Source organism: Spermophilus citellus (genome assembly GCF_964194105.1).
Source record: "Spermophilus citellus genome assembly, chromosome: 5".
Lineage (NCBI taxonomy): Eukaryota > Metazoa > Chordata > Mammalia > Rodentia > Sciuridae > Spermophilus > Spermophilus citellus.
In genome coordinates, this window is record NC_138186.1 from 37,827,602 (window position 1) to 37,849,300 (window position 21,699).

The following is a 21,699-nucleotide window of genomic DNA, read 5'->3' on the forward strand; positions in this document are numbered from 1 at the left end:
GACAAAAAAAACACATATCAGAGTTTCTGTTTTTGAAAATATATTTTGGTGAATTACTAACAATGCAGCATGCAATTTTTATATATTATTGTTTCATCATACCCACATCTCACTCACATAGTAAGATTGTTATAATATTCAATAATTTGTTGCTACAATCATGAAATACCACATACCATATTGTATAGATTATATAAATGCTCTTATTATTTCTTCATCCTTTTCACAAATATCTATCAGGCATTTACTATATGCTAATTAGAAATAAGTTCATTATAATTATTTCCAATATTAAAAAAAAAAACTGCAAGACCTCATTTGAAAAGAGCAATATAGATTTAAGAAGTAACTACTGTTTCTCTAGTGAATAATGTGTATAGAAATCTGCTAAGGTCTTGGGGTATGTAAATATATTTGAGATGCATCAGAGAGTACATGTGAAAAAACAGTACTATTTATCATGTTATATAAATGAACTGAAATATCATACCAAAAAGTTAAAAAAAATAACTTTTGGGGGAAAAAAGCAAAAGGGTACACTAGTATTTGAAATAAGGTAATAATAATTTTTACTATAATTAGTTGTTTGAGTCTCATTTCACTCTTTACTTTAATTATCTATCCATTTTGTTAAGAACTCCTATAGGTGTTAAACTATATAAGGTACATATACTGTGGTGTGAGGTGTTATTGGAAAATATTGGCATTTAGTGAATAATGCCATCAACTTTCTGTTCTGCAATATTAAAGAACTATTTCAAATTTATTGCAATGGATAGTTTTGTTTAAAGGTAACAGTAGTTTTTCAATGTAGAAATTACTAAGATAAATTTAGATGTTCTCAAAATGTCTGAAACAACCATTTTTGATGAACTTTGTGTCATAGTGTATAAGAAAAGTTAGTTCCCTACCCCAAACCAGACATCATTGGAATAACCTTGTGTAGTATCAGCACATACAAGTTTAGATGAGGACTTTTGCATCTTTTCTCCTTTTACTTCCCACCTACTACATGGCTTATTTTTCATAAGCAAATTTCTATGCTTGTTCAACCTCTCGCACATCTCAGAATTCACTAGGAGGGATCCCTGACAATCTAGAAACAAACATATATGAGATAGTGTATAGATTAATATATGAAGAAGTTCAAGAAAATATTGATCTGGCCATGAGATGGTGAGGTAACTATATAGAAAGCTAAAAATTGAAATTGAAAGAAAGATAATACTCCTGAGAATTACTATGAATCATGTAGTATTTGGAAGCAGATATTTTAAGTAGGAAGTTTTTGAGACTGATGTCCACAGCATGTTTCATATGAATATTTGCTCTGGTTTTGAGGGCCACCAGATTTTAGTCAGTAAAATTTGCCTTGATATAGCATAATCAGAAAGCCCAGCATTCTCTTTTTATACCTAGGCATGGTTTACTAAACATCCGTTGAGTTTTTGCACAGACTTTTCCCTTATTTTAATATACCTAGCCCATTAGTCTTGTCACATTCAAATTCATTCATTCTTCAAAAAGTAATTTAGTGAAATTCTCTATTGTCTTTAAAATATCAACCTAAAATAATTTCTATACTCTAAAGCATTTTATTGTAGTATCTAGAATCTTTATAACTACTAAGAAATGACATTTTATGTCTCATTTTTACCATTATCTCTCTCATATTACTTTCATTATGATTTGAGTATGTCCCCCAAATGCTCATGTGTTTGGAACTTAGTTTCAAAGGGAGAGAGTTGGAAAATAGTGGAATGTTTAAGAAGTGAGATCTAGTAAATTGTGGTTAGATCATTGGGGGAGATGCTCTTGGAAAGGGATAATGGAACTTTCATGGGACACAAGATAGTTCTTATTAAAGCCGGTTGTTACGAAAAGAGCAAGTCTTCTTTCTGAATTTCTCTGAATTCCTTTCTCATTATGTTCTCTCTACTTCTCAAATGAGCCCTCACCATAATGCCATCTCAAATGTAATGCAGGTGAAGGAGCTGTCACAGGAGCTGAGAAGATTCTGGTACAATACACTTAAATTTTCAGAACTATGTACTCAAAAAATATTTTTATTTATTTATAAGTTGTAGTTGAGCACAATACCTTTATTTTATTTATTTATTCATTTTTATGTGGTGCTGAGAATTAAACCCAACTTCTTGCATGTGACAGGTGAGCACTCTACCACTGAGCCACAATGCCAGCCCCTCAGAAAATATTTTATGCATTTATATCTCTTTTTATACATTGGCCTGTTTCTGGCATTTTGTATAGCATTATAAAACAGACTAAAAAACTTCTGTGCCTTATTTCTAAAGAAGACAGGTGAGACTTTGCAATGTATTATCAAAAAATTCTGTAAAAGCTTTAGAATAAGAAGTGTTATGCTTTCACTGAGTGATCTTTAGTGAGTGATTAAATATCTTTGAATTTAAGGCCTCTTACTATGAGAGTGAGTAGAACATCTAAGATTACAATTTAAAAGCTCTGGGATAGTTTAGATGGTAATGGCTTAGCATTTATGATTCTTTTTTTTTTTATATTTCAAAGGTGATATGTTGTATTTCTTATATTCCTCATGGTGCTTAGGTTAATGTATTGCCATTTACTTTGGGACTCAAATATGTGAAATTTATTTTGTTTAGTAAAGCAAAAGCAAGAGTTGTTCCTTGGAATATAGCAAAGACTCTATGAGAATGTTTTTATTTTTAATGGGAAGAATTGTCTCATTGCTACTGATCAGAGGGAATTTACACCTTGATGACATCCATTAATCAGAAATGGTCTGAACTGACTAGATCAAAATCATTGGAAAACCATGAATAAAGAGGCAGATTAAAAAAATAGGTTTGTCTAGCACCATTTTGAGTCTCCTATTAAAGTACAAATTACAGTAATTTTTACCAGTGAAAGGACTCAAAGACATGTAGCTGCATTTTAAGCCTCCTGTTATCACACAAGTCACCATCAATCATAATACCATTGTAGGAAGAGAAATGTAGATCTTCACAGGCAGAAAAATCAAATACAAAAAGTGCAATTTGCCTTATGCAAAAAAAGACCTCGTTATTTATGTCATACTTCTTTTAGCTGCCAGGTTCCATATCTTTGGGCTCAATATATTCAACCAGAAGAAAGTGGATTTGTTTTATGCTAGATGAGTTAAGAACTGGTATAATTAGATTGTAGAGAAAACATATTTTGACTTGGGGTTCAGTTGTTTTAAGTATGATGGCTTGCTCAGGAAAGCAATGCAGGAGATTTTGTCCTCCACTTCACCCAAATTGTATGGAAAAATAATTACTTTTTAAATTAAAAGTGGAAGCCACAGGCAATTTACAGCAGATATTGTAATGTCATGATGAGACACCAAACTGCAGTTGTTTTTCTCATCTTTTTTGTATCATTGATTGCTGTGGGATTTGATTTGAATGTTTTGAAATATAAAAACTATATTTAAAAATAAACATTATTTTTTTGTATTTTAAGGTAATTTTAAGGCTCATAGCCTAAGGTCATAGTACACAGTATAATTACCTCATATTTTTCTAATGTAATTCCAAGACAAAGGAATTGGGATATATTTTTCATGAAAACTAAGTAAAATTATGTTGTTCTATGTATCATACTTTTCTATGCAGTATATGTTTGGCCTTAAAATTAAAAGAAGTGAATGCCTTGATGGGGCTGCCAAAAGGTTCATATTATCTTGCCCTGGTGAATATTGTGGCAGAATATATGGAATATGAACCAGAAGATTTCTGAAATGGTGTATTTTTGTGGCTGGAAACTGTTGAAAGGTGCATCATTGTTATTAATGAAAAAGACTGAGTAAAAACAGCAATGTTATTTAAGCTGTACATACGTGAACAAATTCTTTGTTAAGCAAAAATGCCCTGTGCAGCCAGGGATGGCTGAAATACATTATACTTAGACTGATAATCTCATTTTTTTTAACCTCTAACTAGTAAATTTTTCTAGCTCAATAAATCGCTCTATTCATTTTCTTCATTTTAAAACCATAGGAGCAATACTTGTCTTTTTTAACTTTCTGGATTGTTTCCAATTTGACTGCAATAAAATATGCAGAAAACTTTTGGAAAATATTACAAAGCATACAAATGGAAGTGAATAATCTTTGCTTTTTTGTGACTCTTTTTCTTTCAAATGCTGGTCTAGCTCAAAGTGGGTAACTTATATTTCTTCAATTACCTTTAACTGATTATATGTCCATTTTTTCCCTAGCATTTGGAAGCCACACTTCATCCACTATTGGTCTTTTGCTTAAGTCTTTACAAGTTTTTATTTGTATATTGTTGTGTGTTAATCCAATTGATTTTTCTTCTCATTTAGTGTAGCTTCATGTATAATTAAATTGGTAAAAATATGTCTATATTGGAGAGTGTACAATGTCCTCAGTTCTTGTTCTTAGGCATATGTTGTTGTAAACTCAGTTCTTCATGAATTTTATGTAATGTTAATAAAATTGTGAATGATATTCAATGATTTTTGTATGAATTCTATGTATAAGAAGCTTTTACCCTATTGTAGCTGGTAAGCCAACATTTTATGATAAGAAACTTAATCTTTACATACAACCTTCTCAGTTAACCTCTTATTACTTGGTCCACAGAAAATGAGACTATAAAACATAGCTCATGGATTATTTTGTCATAAGTATAAGGCCTCACTCAACCTTGACTCCACATCCATTTCTCTGATTCCTGCCCTGAAATAATACTACCTATAGAATAACAATGATGTCACAATTTACTAATGCACATGAAAACACTAATCACTGACCTCATTCACAGAAAAATGAAATGTCTCCAATGAGGCTGAAGTCTAGAAGGCCATTATGCACACACAAGAAAGATAAAGCTCTTCTTTCCTGTAAGAGCTACCTTTAAGTTTGTGGAAATTCAGTCTATTCAAATCACTAGGAAATGTTAAAATGTTAAAAAATTAAAATTTATAATTCAAGATATCAAAATCTGGGGCTTATTTTCCTATATCTATATCCTTCTTATAACTCTTAATTTCACCATAAATACAAACAGAAAAAAATAATAATCTGACTTATGCAAATTGAATTCCACATTAAGTTTGATTAAAATCTGTAAAAGTATTAAGAGATGCTAGAGTATTATTTACTCAATAGTATGTTTTACTGTTACATAGAACATTTAGTCAAGTGGAACACTGTGATGTCTGTCATTTAACAATAGGATGCAATACATGAGTGTTAACATATAAATAAATATTCAGTTATAAAGACATATTGCCTACATAAGGTAAATATAGGTGAAAAAATGCACTGTAAACCTGGCATGATGGTCCATGCTTGTAATCCAATCAAATTGTGAAGTTGAGTAGTTTCAGAAGTTTAAATTCAGTCTCAGCAACTTAGTGTGGTTTCAAGCAACTTAGACAGTCTCAAAATTTGAAAAAGTGGAGAGGGCTTAGGAATGTGGCTCAGTGTTTAAAAATACCTAAATTTAAACTGAAATTTAAAAAAAATAAAGTTTAAAATATTACACTTCAGTGTTAAACATCAAAAATAAATTTCATATAATTCTTTTCTCAGTATTCAAAAGTGAAAAAGCAAATATTGATTTAGAAAAACAATTATATTCTTTCAAAGATGAGGTTTCTTCACTATTCATGTATGGTATTTATGACTGATATTTCTACAAAATAACTTGATAATGCTTAATAAATTTAAGCAAAAGTTAAAGACAACTACTTATTTTCTAAACTTAAATTTTGAGTTCTGTATTTTACTGATCCTCATATACATCAAGGTGTAATATATAGATAATAAATTTACTATACTCTCACATTTATTATAAATGTTTCATTGTTATATAAGGCATAGATTTTGGACAAAATCTGTTCAATGTTCACTACTAGTATGAGTTTTCAGAAGTTCAATGAATTTAAAATTTAAATACATTTTGGAAATATTATTTAACTTTTTAGGGTTTCTGGGCACAATGAATTCTCCAAAAATAAGCAGTGTTTAATAAACATGTGGCTACAATTTTTTTTCCCATTTGTATTTTCTCTAACCAGTATGTATCCACAGGTTCTGAGTATTGGTGAATAAATTTTGGAGGCATTGTCACATTGTCAATTTTCACATTTCAAAACTTTCTCTATGCTATGGTTATTGTGGTGATGATTAAATGTTGTCCCTTTCTTAGAGTAATGGTACAATGGTCTCATTTGTAGAGCTTCTCTCCAGTGTTTTCTCTGATGTCTAGTAATGTATGATATATAACTTAAAATGTTTCTACATTCTCTACATTTACATGTCTTCTTTCCAGAATAAATAGCCTAGTGGTGAAAAGAATTGATTTCTTATTAAGATATTTGCTGCATTGTTTTAATTTGTAGGGGTTCTTTTCTGTATAAATTCTGTAGTTAATAAGGTTTAGTCTTTCTTTTTTTAATGTTTATTTTTTAGTTGTAGTTGGACACAATACCTTTATTTCACTTATTTATTTTATGTGGTACTGAGGATTGAACCAGGATCTCACAAATGCGAGGCTAGCACTCTACCACTGAACCACAACCCCAGCCCCAAGGTTTAGTTTTTCTTTAAAAGTTATTATCACTTTATTCACATTTCACATTCACCAGGATGTCTTCTGCTGTGGTGAATAAAGTTTTATTTTTTATTAAAAGTGTTGCCACATTATTTACATTTGTAGGGCTATTCTTCAGTGTTAGTTCTCTTGTGGTGTATAAGGCCTGTTTTATTGCTAAAAGCTTTGCCACATTCCTTATATTTGTAAGGCTTCTCTCCAGTGTGAGTTCTGTTGTGGCAAATAAGGTGTGATTTTTGACTGAATGCTTTGCCACATTCTTTGCATTTGTAAGGCTTCTCTCTAGTGTGAGTTCTCTGTGGCAAATAAAACCTGTTTACTGAGAAAATGCTTTGCCACATTCTTTACATTTGTAGGGCTTCTCTCCAGTGAGTTCTGTTGTGGTGAATAAGGCCTATTTTTTGACCAAAAGCTTTGCCACATTCTGTACATTTGTAGGGGTTCTCTCCACTGTGAGTTCTGCTGTGGTTAACAAGGTGTGATTTGTGATGAAAAGCTTTGCCACAATCTTTACATTTGTAGGACATCTCCCCAGTGTGATTTCTGCTGTGGTAAATAAGGCCTTCTTTTTGACCAAAAGCTTTGCCACATTGTTTACATTTGTAGGGCTTCTCCCCAGTGTGAGTTCTCCTGTGGTAATTAAGGCCTAATTTTGACTGAAAGCTTTGCCACATTCTTTAGATTTGTCGGGCTTCTCTCCAGTATGAGATCTGCTGTGGCAAAGAAGGTATAATTTTAGACTGAAAGCTTTGCTACAATCTTTACATTTGTAGGGCTTCTCTCCACTGTGAGTTCTGCTGTGCCTAAAAAGGTCTGTTTTTTGACCAAAAGCTTTGCCACATTCTTTACATTTGTAGGGCTTCTCTCCAGTGTGAGTTCTGTTGTGCCTAAAAAGGTCTGTTTTTTGACGAAAAGGTTTGCCACATTTTTTTACATTTGTAGGGCTTCTCTCTGGTATGAGTTCTTCTGTGGCCAATAAGGTGTGATTTTAGACTGAAAGCTTTGCCACATTCTGTACATTTGTAAGGCTTCTCTCCAGTGTGAGTTCTGATGTGGCAAGTGAGGTATGATTTTCGACCGAAAGCTTTGCCACATTCTGTACATTTGTAGGGCTTCTCTCCAGTATGAGTTCTGCTATGGAGAAGAAGATGTGATTTTAGACTGAAAGCTTTGCTACAATCTTTACATTTGTAGGGCTTCTCTCCACTGTGAGTTCTGCTGTGCCTAAAAAGGTCTGTTTTTAGACCAAAAGCTTTGCCACATTCATTACATTTGTAGGGCTTCTCTCCAGTGTGAGTTCTTCTGTGGCAAATAAGGTTTGATTTTCGACCAAAAGCTTTACCACATTTTTTACATTTGTAGGGCTTCTCTCCAGAGTGAGTTCTCCTGTGGCAAATTAGGATTGATTTTAGACTGAAAGCTTTCCCACATTCTGTACATTTGTAAGGCTTCTCTCCAGTGTGAGTTCTGATGTGGCAAGTGAGGTATGATTTTCGACCGAAAGCTTTGCCACATTCTGTACATTTGTAGGGCTTCTCTCCAGTATGAGTTCTGCTATGGCGAAGAAGATGTGATTTTAGACTGAAAGCTTTGCTACAATCTTTACATTTGTAGGGCTTCTCTCCACTGTGATTTCTGCTGTGCCTAAAAAGGTTTGATTTTCGACCAAAAGCTTTACCACATTCATTACATTTGTAGGGCTTCTCTCCAGAGTGAGTTCTCCTGTGGCAAATTAGGATTGATTTTAGACTGAAAGCTTTGCCACATTCTGTACATTTGTAGGGCTTCTCTCCACTGTGGGTTCTTCTGTGGCGAATAAGGTTTGATTTGGCAACAAAAGCTTTGCCACATTCTGTACATTTGTAGGGCTTCTCTCCACTGTGGGTTCTTCTGTGGCAAATAAGCTGTGATTTCTGACCAAAAGCTTTGCCACATTCTGTACATTTGTAAGGCTTCTCTCCAGTGTGAGTTCTCCTGTGGTAAATAAGGTATGATTTTCGACCAAAAGCTTTGCCACAATCTTTACATTTATAGGGCTTCTCTCCAGTGTGTGTTCTGCTGTGGTTAACAAGGTATGATTTGTGATGAAAAGCTTTGCCACAATCTTTACATTTGTAGGACATCTCCCCAGTGTGACTTCTGCTGTGGTAAATAAGGCCTTCTTTTTGACTGAAAGCTTTGCCACATTCTTTACATTTGTAGGGCTTCTCTCCAGTGTGAGTTCTGCTGTGGCGAATAAGGTTTGATTTTCGACCAAAAGCTTTGCCACATTCTTTACATTTGTAGGGCTTCTCCCCAGTGTGAGTTCTCCTGTGGCAAATAAGGCCTACTTTTTGACTGAAAGCTTTGCCACATTCTTTACATTTGTAGGGCTTCTCTCCAGTGTGAGTTCTGCTGTGGCGAATAAGGTTTGATTTTCGACCAAAAGCTTTGCCACATTTTTTACATTTGTAGAGCTTCTCTCCATTGTGGGTTCCTCTGTGGTAAATAAGACCTTTTTTTTTACTAAAAGCTTTGCAACATTTTTCGTATTTGTAGGACTTCTCTCCAGTATAAATTCTCTGGTGGTGAACAAGGCCTGATTTTTTATATGATTTCTGGTGTTCACTCTCACTGGTAGTTTTCCATATTTTCTTTTGTTGTAAATAGTCAAGATCACAACTTCTATATTTTGCACTTATCACGTCATGAAATATATGTTTTAGGCCCTTTTCTGGTGAATATTCTTGGGTGGGATTAGAAGTCATGGCTGAAAGAAACAAAAATTAAAAAAAAAACCCACAATACCTATTAGACTGGGATAAATATATTTTGCATACATAACATGAAATTAAGGTAAAATAAGTACATCAGGAATGTAGCAGATTAGTAAGTCCAAAGTCACCATAAATCCAAAAAAATATATATTACTTCAATAAAAATGTACAGACAAAATTACCTTGAGAATATTACCCAAATTCTTGTAGAGACCACAGTATCCAAGAGGAGTACATCATTAAGAAGAGTAATATAATAAAGTGTAGTTAACAGCCTTTTGTCCTTTGTAAGATAGTATTGTGTATTTAGGAAATATCTACCAGCTACCTTCACTGTCAGTAGAATAAGAGAAATGTAAAACATATACAAACATTTCTGGATTTTTCAAGCAGTGTCCAAAAAATGGTTTTTGTCTACTGTGACATAGAGACATGAAAATAACTAGTAGATTTTGAGTGATAATACCATAAATATTCAACAAGGGTAAAGATGCAATGGACTCTTAAAAAGAAATATGAACAAAAAATTTACTAAGAAATATATACATATATGTCTATAAAATTTTTCATAAAAACATTTTAAAAGACTATAAAAACCTTGCATAGCCTATGGCCACAATACTTGGATGAATTCAACACATGACCATCAAGTATAATAAATTGATTTTTATATTTTTACATTCGTGTGATATGAGAATTTCCCTTATTGACAAATACAACTTTGTTTATTTATAAATATATCATAGTATTTTATACTATATATACAAGGTAAAATGACTAAATAGAATGAATTAACACAATCATTATTTCACATAATTATCAGTTTTGTTCTTACAAGGTATTGTATTCCTTCTACTAGTATTTATGAAGAACATAATACACTCACCATTAGGTAAAATAAAACTCTTCACACTATTATGCTCAATAAAATAAAAATATGGAAACTTTGACTATAATATCAACCCTTCACAAAACACAGTACGTGGTGAGCAAAATTTTGCTCACTAAATTTCTGACTTCCACATGTGAATCAAATGCTCCTACAACTTAATATCTGCCTGCCACCTTTCATTTAATTGAAAGTCCTGCATATATTTCTTATAACACTTCAAGAGACAAAATATTTTATAACTAAATAATAATAGTATATAAGTACATATTTTTACACATTTGACATTGATGGGCACACACATTGAGTCCCTAGCTTTAATGCTGAGAAAAATGTTTGCACTAACACAAAAGCAGAGGTATCTCTTCAATTTTCAGATTTAATTGTTCATGGATACATATTTAGTACTGGCAATTCTGGGTCTTTAGGTCATCCAACTTTTAATGTTTCATGTGTAACGCTTGAGATTACTCCAAAAATTCTATATCATGAACTACAACACAAGTCTTTTTAAAATTGTTTGAGCCATGCTGTTTCTAAATTTCTGTGACTTCTCTCAAATATGAAGTACTTTTGCATGGCCTCCCAATTAGCAAATATTACAAGGATGCAGCACTGTTCTTGCCTATTTTTATTTATTTAAAAGTTTTTATACTTTTTTTCCCAAAAATGGACTATATAATTTACTGATGGCTCCTTTAATGAACAAATAAAAAATAGTACAGCAAATATAAACAACAAGAAGCATGGCTAAATCCAAGTGACAAAAAAAGAAAAAAAAACATTAAGAATTTAACATTAGGATACTGACAGTTATGAATTACTCAAAGAAAACTAAATAACTATTTTAAAAAGTTTAGAGAGTGAAATTGAAAAATATTAACATCAATGAGCACAATGTTTATGTGAATAATTCTTTAAGAAAAAAATGAGAGGGGCATTTCTAGTGTGCAAATCTGAAATTCTACCAATATAGGAGAGGCTTATCAAGCAGTACCAAGTTTAAGACAAGTCTAAGCAAATTGTAAAATACTGTAAAAATTAAAAATCACTGCGTTTTGTGTAGGATTGATATTATAGTCAAAGACACTCTCTCTCATTCATATATATAAAGTGTGAAAAGAATCTAAGCATGCCACAACAAAAAAAAACAATGATCCAGAAATTAAATCAGTAATCAAAATAGAAAAAAACAAAAATATAAAAAAATTACAAAGTAGAAGTATAATGATTTATTCACTTCAAAATATTTATGATTACTAATGCATTATTGCAAAACACAAAACAAAAGAAAAAAAATTTACTAACAGAATTGAATTTTAAAAAAGAAAATGTCAAGTCAGTTCCAGCAGAGAGCATGGAAAGAAACCAAGCATGATCTGCTCCTAGAGGCCCTATTTGTTTAAAGATGAATAATGCCCCTGCCATTACATCTCATCCTTTTGCACAAGTTTTAATCAATGAGATATAGTTTTAAATCATGAAATTTCTCATAATTCTTTTGGACGAGCTTTGGTTGAGTGAGCAAAATGTATCCTAATACTTGCCTTTTAAAACAGAAACAAAGATCTAGCCTCTCTTATATTAATATGTATTAAATACTGTTTTATTTACAGTTAATGTGCTCAATATACAACATAAAGTAAATACTCAAAATTGGTCATCTGCATTGAATAGACATTTTATTCTCAAACAGCCATTACCAAAAAAATTATGTAATATATGAGGTTCCACCTCACCAGCATGAGAAGATCCTATGCCTTTGATCACATGCCAACATGTCCTGTTTGGACTCTAGCTTCATGTATGAAAAATAGCAATTATAAATGAACATCAGGGACTTCACAAGCTGATCTCCAAGTTTCATTTAACCCTGGATGAGAAGAGTCCATTCAAACAAGAGAATAATCATTCTCAAAAGAGGAGATACATTAAAAGAGGACCCCAAGATACTTGAATTCTAGTTACTTGGGGGGGGGGTATAAAACCATTAACAGCCTCAGCTCAACAGGTGTTGGCTAAAATGGGGTTAGAATGTACTCTAGATAATTTTGTTACTTCTTTGATTGCTAAACTCACACAAAACTCTGTAAATGCTTTATAGTCTTAATAACAATGTTGCTCTGTGTTTTGTACACCAGCTGTGGGAAATTTAGTACTGTCAGATCCTGGACTTCTAGAACCCATTACAATATCTTGACTCACTTGCATGAAATTGTTATATACCTGTAAAAATGTCTCATGGTATTCATTGTTGTCTTAGCAGAATTATGTGTCCTTACCATCCACATAGTATTTAATAGGTCACCATCCTGTGGAATTTATTCATAAAAGGTCTATTCCTCTTGATAAAAACTGTAATGATTCAGTAGTTGTGCAAACTACTATGAAACTCGCCTATGCTATCATAAACAGTATTAATCATGCCTCCATGGATGTAAATAGGCTTAATGAAGAACAAAAACAATGTTGTCAAGCCATATTTGACAATCATGCTGCAATTGATTTTGTGTTATTGTTACATCATAAAGGATATCAGAAGTTTAATAACATGTGTTCCTTCAATTTAAGTTATAATAGTAATTTTATTTCAAAAGACTTAGATTACCTTAAAGATATAATTAAGAAGGTTCAACAAGATGATGGATGTTTAGACTTGTTGGAATGGCTAACTTCATGTTTACTCAATTTCATCTGGGTCAAAAATATTCATAGGTGGATGTTTACTGATGTTGTGTTGTCTATGCCTGCCCTATTTTTTGCCCCCATCAGCATTAAGGAGATAAGTAATATTATTTATTCAAAAGGCCTTTAAAAAGAGGGGAGGCATTAGGTATTCTGACCTTGGAAATAGACAGGAAAGTGTGGGGGTGATGGTAACTGGCACCCTGAGTCCCACAATTGTAATGCCCAGCAGTTTCTCCCTGAAGCTATTAAGACAACTCTACAGGTGCACTATCTAGTTTTTGTGGTAATGTCCTCAGGGAGAAGGGGCTCTTTATTTGTATTAACTGTACCCAATCTTGGTTATCTAGCACTTGGGGTTAAAGAAACACTGGGTTAGAATGTAGTCATGGTATCAGAAGCTATGTAATTTTGGGGTATTATATGTGCAGCTGTTAAGAGGGGTGGCCAGGTTTTTTTTTTTCCCCCTTTCACTGTGTGTCTCTCTCTTCTGTTTTCTTCTTTAAAGGCTTCCTCACAAGAGGATTTGAAACAGGTCATGCTGTCCCTCACAACAAAAGGTAAGTTTTGGTGGTTAATCTGAATAAACTGGGACATCACTAAAAAAGAAAATAGAGAACAACAAGGAATTTGAAAATGTGATAAATATAGGGCAGTATGTACTCAATGATTACACTCAAAATAAATAAACCTAAGCTTCTGAAAATTTCTTCTGCTAGATAACTACTCTTTCAACATTTTTTAGTTTGGTTTTCTCCTTGACATTTGAATGACTCAACTGTGTCCCCTGCTATGTGTAGTCTACAATAGTTTACATCACTAAATTATACTAGGTACTACTTATCTAAAGTGAAGGATGTATAACACACAAAGAAAGAGACAGATTAAGGAGTAAAATTATATATATATATATATATATATATATATATATATATATATATATAGAAAGAGAGAGAGAGAGAGAGAGAGAGAGAGAGAGTAAAATATCTGTATAAAAATGCCCTTTTTCTTTGAAACAAAAATCTGAAACTCATTCTTATTGAGAAGTTCCCAGAAGATACTCTGAAACAGAAGTAAATTAAATAATAATTATTAATTAAAAATTTTAAAGGGAAATTAAACTTACCCAGGAAGGCCAAGTTTCTATAGTTCTCTAGCATCACATCTCTATATAAATTTTTCTGAGCAGGCTGAAGGCATTCCCACTCCTCTTCAGTAAAATCAATGACTACATCCCTGAATGTTAACAGTTCCTAAAATAAGAATAGGCAAATAAATAACACATTGACCACATGAACATTTGCACAGTCTGTAATGTAATTGAAGTTGAAATGAGAGTTAGTAGACTATCATGTAGGTGGTGTTTTGGAACACCATGATACTATTATCTACTTCTGCAGAAAAAGTGATTTAAGTTCAAAAAAGTATATATACTCCACATTTATGAAACACAATATAAAACTCAGGCATTACCCTAAAAATATATATTTTCTAATTTTCTATATCATGATCTAAATTATGTATATTATTCAGATGAGAAAATTATGGTAATTAAGAAAGGAAATCCTCAAATTTTAATTGTACAACCACTAATCAGAGATTTACTAATGTGTAGAATCCTATTTGTTATTTCTCTGATAGAGTTGGCTGTTCTGAATGTGTAGTGAGATCTCTAGTAATTCCAATACCAATCGTATAAGAAAAATTTTGAAATGTAACAAGGTAGACAGACCACTTAATGGAAATATTTAATAGTTTATTTAAGTTGAAACATTTTATAGTATTTATGTATGTTATTAATATAAAAATATAAATATATATATATATAAAAATATAAATAAATTTGAATTTTCCTTTTTATAATTTAAGATTTTTAACATACTATATATATATATATGAACTTTATATATAAAGTTCAAATATATATAAACTTTGATTGATGTTTATATTGTATGATATTTATATAGAATATACATAGAGCTCTTCAAACAAATATAATTTGTTTTTTATTTTATTGGTTCTTTCTAGTTCTACTTGACAGTAAAATCAATTTTTATGGTATCATGCAAGCATGGAATATATCTTATCCTAATAAAAATTCTGTTCTTGTTGGTGGATACAATGGTAGCATTCACTTAGAGATATATATTTTATATTTCTATCCCTGTCCCTTTTATTTATTCATTTATTTATTTTTTGTTTACTATTGTGCAACCTACTGATCTTCTTTTCTTTCCCTTCCCCACTTTATGAGCTTTAGATTTCACATATCAGCAAAAACTTTCAACCTTTGGTTTTAAACAAATGGTTTGTTTTACTTAGCATAAAATCTCCAGATTCATCCATTTCCTGGCAAATGTCATAAAGTCATTCTTTTTTATGGCTGATTCATAGTTTATTGTGTACATAAGCAATAGTTTTTTATCCTGTCATCATTGAATGGACTAATTCATCATTGAATGGTTGGTTTTATAGCTTAGCTATTGTGAATTGTGCTGCTATAAACATTAATGTGTTTGTGTCAATGTAGTATGCTGATTTTATGTCCTTTGGGCATATACAGTGCAGTCGAAAAACTGGGTAAAATTGTGGTTCCATTTCTTTAACAATATCCATACAGGTTATTATGTTTCACTTAGACCTCCATACAGCTGCAAAAATTGGAATTCATCTATACCTGAGGTGAAAATAAAACATAAAAAATATTAGTAATCCACAAAATGATTAGAATTTATTATCAAATTATCCATCCCAATAAAAAGTAAAATTTAAAAACTAAAAGTAAAGAAAGTCTTAAGCAAAAGAGCAAAATTAGAAGCTATTAAAGATAAACATAACACAGAGTTACCAATATCAATGTTGGTGCTTTTAAAAAGCAAATGAGCCCAGTCTAGTGATGGACAACTGTAGTTCCAGTGACTGAGGAGGATAAGAAAAAAGGATCATAAATTCTAAGACAATATTATATATAATATTGTCTTATATATATTGTATTGAGCTACTTAGTGAGGCACTTAGCAACTCTGTCTCTAAATAAAATATAAAAAAAAAAGGACTGAGGATGTGGCTTTATTGTTAAGCACCCCTGGGTTCAATATTCAGTACAAATTTAAAAAAAAAAAGCAGATACAATTAAAAAAGAAAGCACTAGCAAATTTGAAAATTCAACAAATAAAAATTATATCAATTATACAGTGTATACTTGCAAATATAGGCATATATAATGATTTCTCGCTTTATGGAAATACACTCTGGAAAATTTATCCTAAGAATCTTGTGCAATTTTCCAATTCTCTGAGTGCAATGACAGAATCTAGATGGTATAGACTAGTACATGGCTCAAATATTTGCGAGATCCATGATTGTACATAAAGTCTACTGTTTTCCAAAATACCATGATGCCACATGATTGATGTTATGAAGTAAAATCAATCAGGGTAAACCTCATAATAAAATAAATGATGGAACTACAGAAAACAACAACAAAAAAACTCTTAAAACATGCTGGGATATTGGGAAAACAGTGTAATAATAAAATGCTATTTTATCCCTTCACTCATAAAACATAACAACATATTTTGACACACTAAATGGTGAATATAAGTTATTAATAAATAATACTGAAATATTTAAGAAAGTACAAAGCTCAAAAGTTTACATACAAAAGATAGGGTTCATATGGTGGTTCACACCTGAAATATCTACTATTCTAGAGTCTAAGGCATAAAGTTCAAAATTTAAGGCCAACTAAAGAAATTGAGCAAACCCCATCTAGAAATAAAATTTAAAACAGAGCTGAGCATATGCTCAGCATTAAGACACTTTGGTTGAATCCCTAATATCACAAAAGAAAAAAAAATAGTTTTTTTTCAAAATTATAGAATAGGCTTAAACTTATGAATTACAAAATATTAATACAAAAAAATATATTCATCAAATGATTACATTAAAAGGTGCAAAACTGACAAGGTAATAAAAAATCCTATTTTCCTCACATATAATCAAACGCTTATAAGAAGAAGAAATAATACAGATTGCAAAAGAAAAACAGAAAAAGTTCTTGAAGAGTCACTTTAAAAAGGATACATCTAAGTGTTCAATAATCATAAAAACTCAAAATCTTTAGAAATTAGGTAATATTGAATAAAATCACATCATATAGATGAATTAAATAGCATTGATGAATATGTGGAATAAATGCATTCACAAAAGAGAAAAATAATAACTAAGCTTTTATTATCCATTTGTAGAAACTATTTTATAATAAAATGTATATGATACACCCACACAGGAAACAGAGACTAAAATTACAGCAACTGTACATGAGAATACAGCCATATTCTTCCAGAGGTGAAACCAAGGGGCATGGCTAAAGAGGAAGAAATAATTATGAAATTTTGTAAACTGTAAATTCTAGGAGCTAGAATTTTTGTTGATATAATATATCCAGTTTGACAAATATTATAAAATGCCATGTATGTTTTATGTTGATGTCACATGAATGTTGCATTTCATACGCAAGTATGTTTACAAAAGGAATATGCAGTATTTGAGAAAATAAAAATACAGAAAATAACATAAAAGACTCAAATACTCAACATATTTACAAAGGATAAAACTATTATAAAAATGATCATTTTCCCCAAGGTACCCTTTAATAATAACTGGTCAAAATTTTACCATTCTTTACTTTTTGTTAAAGAAGAAATCAAAGCAAAAACTTCTAAAATTTTCCTGGAAAGATAAATGTATATAAAATTAGGCAAGAACTCTCTCATATATAAGAGCAAATGTGGGCTGGGGATGTGGCTCAAGCAGTAGTGCGCTCGCCTGGCATGCATGCAGCCCGGGTTCAATCCTTAGCACCACACACAAACAAAGATGTTGTGTCTGCCAAAAACTGAAAAATAAATATTAAAAAACAAAAATAAGAGCAAATGTACTAGTGATCATTACCTGACACTAATGCATGTTATACTATTACAAGAGTATAGTAATTTTAACATAAAGAAATCACAATATAGAAAAGTACATAGGGCAATTCATATGTATGCAAATATCTTTTTATTGTTAATTATTATAAGTATATAAATCAAAACATATAAATAAAATATTTAATGTGAGTGAATGCTACAATCCAACCTCAAGGTAGATGTTAGAATAAAAGGCATAGATCACAAGAAGGGACTTGTGTGCAGAATGTGTGTGACATTGGTATCATACACAAGCATCCACCAAATAGCAGATATAAAGAGAGATAATTTTTAAAAAAATAAAATAAAAATAAATAAAAGCAGAATATAAATCTCCCTCCATTTATGGATACACCAAATAAATATATACTCCTGTATTGAGTCCTTCTTAAAACTGTAAAGGAATTAGAGGCACACACATTGGAAAACTGGAAAAAAAAATATCTACCAAGAGATGAGTAGAATGCACTTGAAGATTTTCATGATTTTAGCAATATGCAAAATTACTGGAACGAAATGCCAGAATCCAGTGTTAATATAAATAAAGGAAGATTGATTTGAATTTGAAATATATTATTTAACTCTAAATTGCCTGTAGTTTGAATGCTAATTTATCTGTATACACAGAGGAAGGAATAAGATATGCATGAGTATCAACTCCAGGGGGGAAAAATAAGTGGTTTTCTATGGCCATGCAAGATCCATGGGCTTTTTTCCATTAGACCAGAGGGGAAGAGGTGTTAAATCTTAAGGGAACCCCTTAATCCCTTAGAGGGATTTGCCAACATTCTCTAAAAATGCAAAGAGCTGTTGCTGACAGTTGAACTTTTATCTAGACAGTACCAAAAAATTAACAGGGAAATACAGACCACCACTGAAATCCAAAGTGGCAGTTTAGCACTTCCTGAGCTCTCTCACCCAGCCCACTTTACTAATAACACCAGACCTAACAAATTATTTCTGTAAGTAATTTGTGCTGATATTAACTTTTTCCATACAATGGAATATAACTGAAACCTCAAAGCATTGAAAGCACTGGTAACTGTGCAGGTGTAAATCTCCCTAGATCAAAAAGGAGTGGTTTCACATTGGTGTGCAAACATTGTAATGGGCTAAAATCTCAAATATTAGTGAAGAAAAATGGTTACAATCATAGATCCCTCTTTATTTCTAAAATAGGTGCACATCAATTTTTTTTTCCAGTGAGCATAAAGCACCCTTGAATTTAAAAAGCTTGCATCAGAATTTTAGTGCACCAGCCAACTATAAGATCTTCTGCAGCTTGAGAACAGCTGTTAGAATGGTTACTCTGAAAAAGTGGAAGAGTAAGTAGTACTCCAATTATATGAATATGGAAGAAAGAAACACTGTGCTAGACTATAAAATTAGTGAAGACATTTTTTAAAAAATGGAAGTTGAGGGTTCTCTCAGTTACTTCTTTGAGAAACTAAGCTGTCTACATTTATACTGCTCTTGAACAAGAAAAGCCCCAAGTACTGGTCTGGACTTATGAGAGACATTAGATTTGCCAGCTGTGGGGTCCTCATATTACATAGTTCTGAAACACAGTTCCAGGAAAATATCAGAGTATGGAATGAGAATGCTCTCATATACATTCCACAAAAGGAAATCTGAGCATAAAGACACTCTGACAGGTTGTCTGCCTTTGGAGACACAAGGGAAGAATAGAAACACATGATTTTTCCAAGATCAAGCAATTCTTCTTTACTTTTCAATCATGTAAAATGCTCATAAACAACAACAACAACAACAAAAAATTTGCTTTTGATTTTTTTTCTATGGTACTGGGGATTTGAAACAGGAGCATGTTAATTCTGGCCTACATACCCAGCCATGTTTTAAAATTTTGAGACAGGTTTTTCTAATTGTCTAATTGGTCTACCTAAGTTCCTGATGCTTACCTTGAAACTGAAATCTTACTGACTTAGGCACTTGAGTCTCTGGAATTAATATGCATGCATCATTGCACTCAGAGAGAAAAAAATACTTTAAAGTCTCATCCAGTTTTTGGTATAACAATTGAAAATACCATGTTCATTTGAAATATAAGATGGGTAAAGTAACTGATAATACTGCAAAAATGTAACTGATAATACTGGGAAAGGGGGCAGTTGTCATTGAACAGGAAGCTAAAGTTTTATATATAAATACAACTCACAATACTGGTGCACAAATTTAAAAATCACACTCAGCAACTGTCTGAAGATTAAAAAAAAAAAAACCTACCAGGTATGTAGCTAAGTGGTACAGTACCTCTGGCTCAATCCACAATACCACAATCTCCAAAAAGAAGGAGAATGAATTCAGGAGGAAAGAAAAACTGAGATACCTATAGAGTATCTCACCCCCCTCCTGGAGGAAAAAATACATGGAGTTGTGATTGTGATGATCTCCCCACTCCAGAATCCACAACACAATCTGAGAAGATTTGGAAATATTGCCACAAATGTTCTCACATAGAATTTAAGGTAGGGCTGAAGATATTCTATAGGATACATAGGACTTCTGGGTCTACTGTTAATATATGGTCCAGTTGACTATCCAGTGGAGACTCATAGTTGACCTTTCTCAGAAGATGCAGGACTGCAGAAACCAAAGATTACACCAGGGATTCTAGTCCACCATTGCCAGTTCCCACCATAGTCAGTGCAGCCAGTTTCAACCAGACTCACCATCCAGTCTCAGGATTTCACTGCACACTCATCATTTACTGTATTTTTAGGAACCACATGTCCTCTCTATAAATCACAAAGTACTTATACAGGAGAAAAAATCAGGTGCACTGAACATAAGTGAGGGAGCCTAGAAATGGATACCCACTCTGGCAGACTTTACACCAGATGGTCAAAACTTGCTTCTCTTTACTGAAATGTGTAGATTGGACAATACTTATATAAGGGCTCCTGATTGGACACAACTTATGTCTTCATATGCTCAATCTGAGCCTAGTGAGTTTTTTGAGAGACAGGACATAACCTTAAATCCAGAAATAAATGGTGTCACAATTGGAGGATCTTGTCTGTACATTTATTTATTTATTTATTTTCTTTTGAGGCTCTGGAAATTGAAATCCAGATCCTCAGGCTGCAGCAAATTTAAGGCAAGGTATCCTTGGAGAAGTAAAATCTAGCCAACCCAGAAAAGTATTTGCATTTAAACTTGCATATGAGGCCTTTTGAATTTGTAGATTATACATGTAAATACATTATTTATGGATGGAAATAATACAATCACAACCCCGTAAAATTTTAGTTCACTTCTCTTGTATGGAAACAGATTGAACATTAAAATTATATGAGGTGGAAAGATAATTATTTTTTTAGAATTCATATAAAAATAGAAAAAATTGAATTTTATAGTATAACCCCAAATTTCTACTATGTGAAAATTACCATTATGTATTTAAAATATTACTAATAAAGTATATGTATTTTTGGAACAGCACCCTCAAAAACTATGTCAAGACTACAGAAAATCTCAGTTCACAGAACCATATTTGAGAGTTATGCTTGTCCTGAGTTCAGGAAGATGAAGGACATGATCACTTCTTTTTATGCTACAGGTGAAAGATACATTTTTTTAAACCAATATTTCTCCTGAGATATAAACTAGAGAGAAACTGCCCTGATTGACAGCAAGGAGATTTAACCAGAAAGTGTATGGTGGGTGTGTGTGTGTGTGTGTGTGTGTGTGTGTGTGTGTGTTTTCCCCAGATCCAAAGATTTGAGTTTATTATTTAAATTGATTAATGGTATATTTCTTATTTT

At 32.0% G+C, this 21,699-nt stretch overlaps 1 protein-coding gene across 1 annotated transcript in view; it reads right to left on the reverse strand.

The window, feature by feature from the left end:
- Positions 1-775: 775 nt before the first annotated feature.
- Positions 776-21,699, reverse strand: part of LOC308649114 (uncharacterized protein) — a 32,307-nt gene continuing 11,383 nt past the window's right edge. Inside the window, exons 2-3 of the mRNA XM_081294486.1 lie at positions 14,065-14,191; positions 776-9,357 (exon numbers count right to left, since the gene is read on the reverse strand). Of these exons, the coding sequence (XP_081150612.1) occupies positions 7,496-9,357; positions 14,065-14,191 (1,989 nt within the window). The 3' untranslated portion in view covers positions 776-7,495. The remainder of the gene's footprint in view (positions 9,358-14,064; positions 14,192-21,699) is intronic.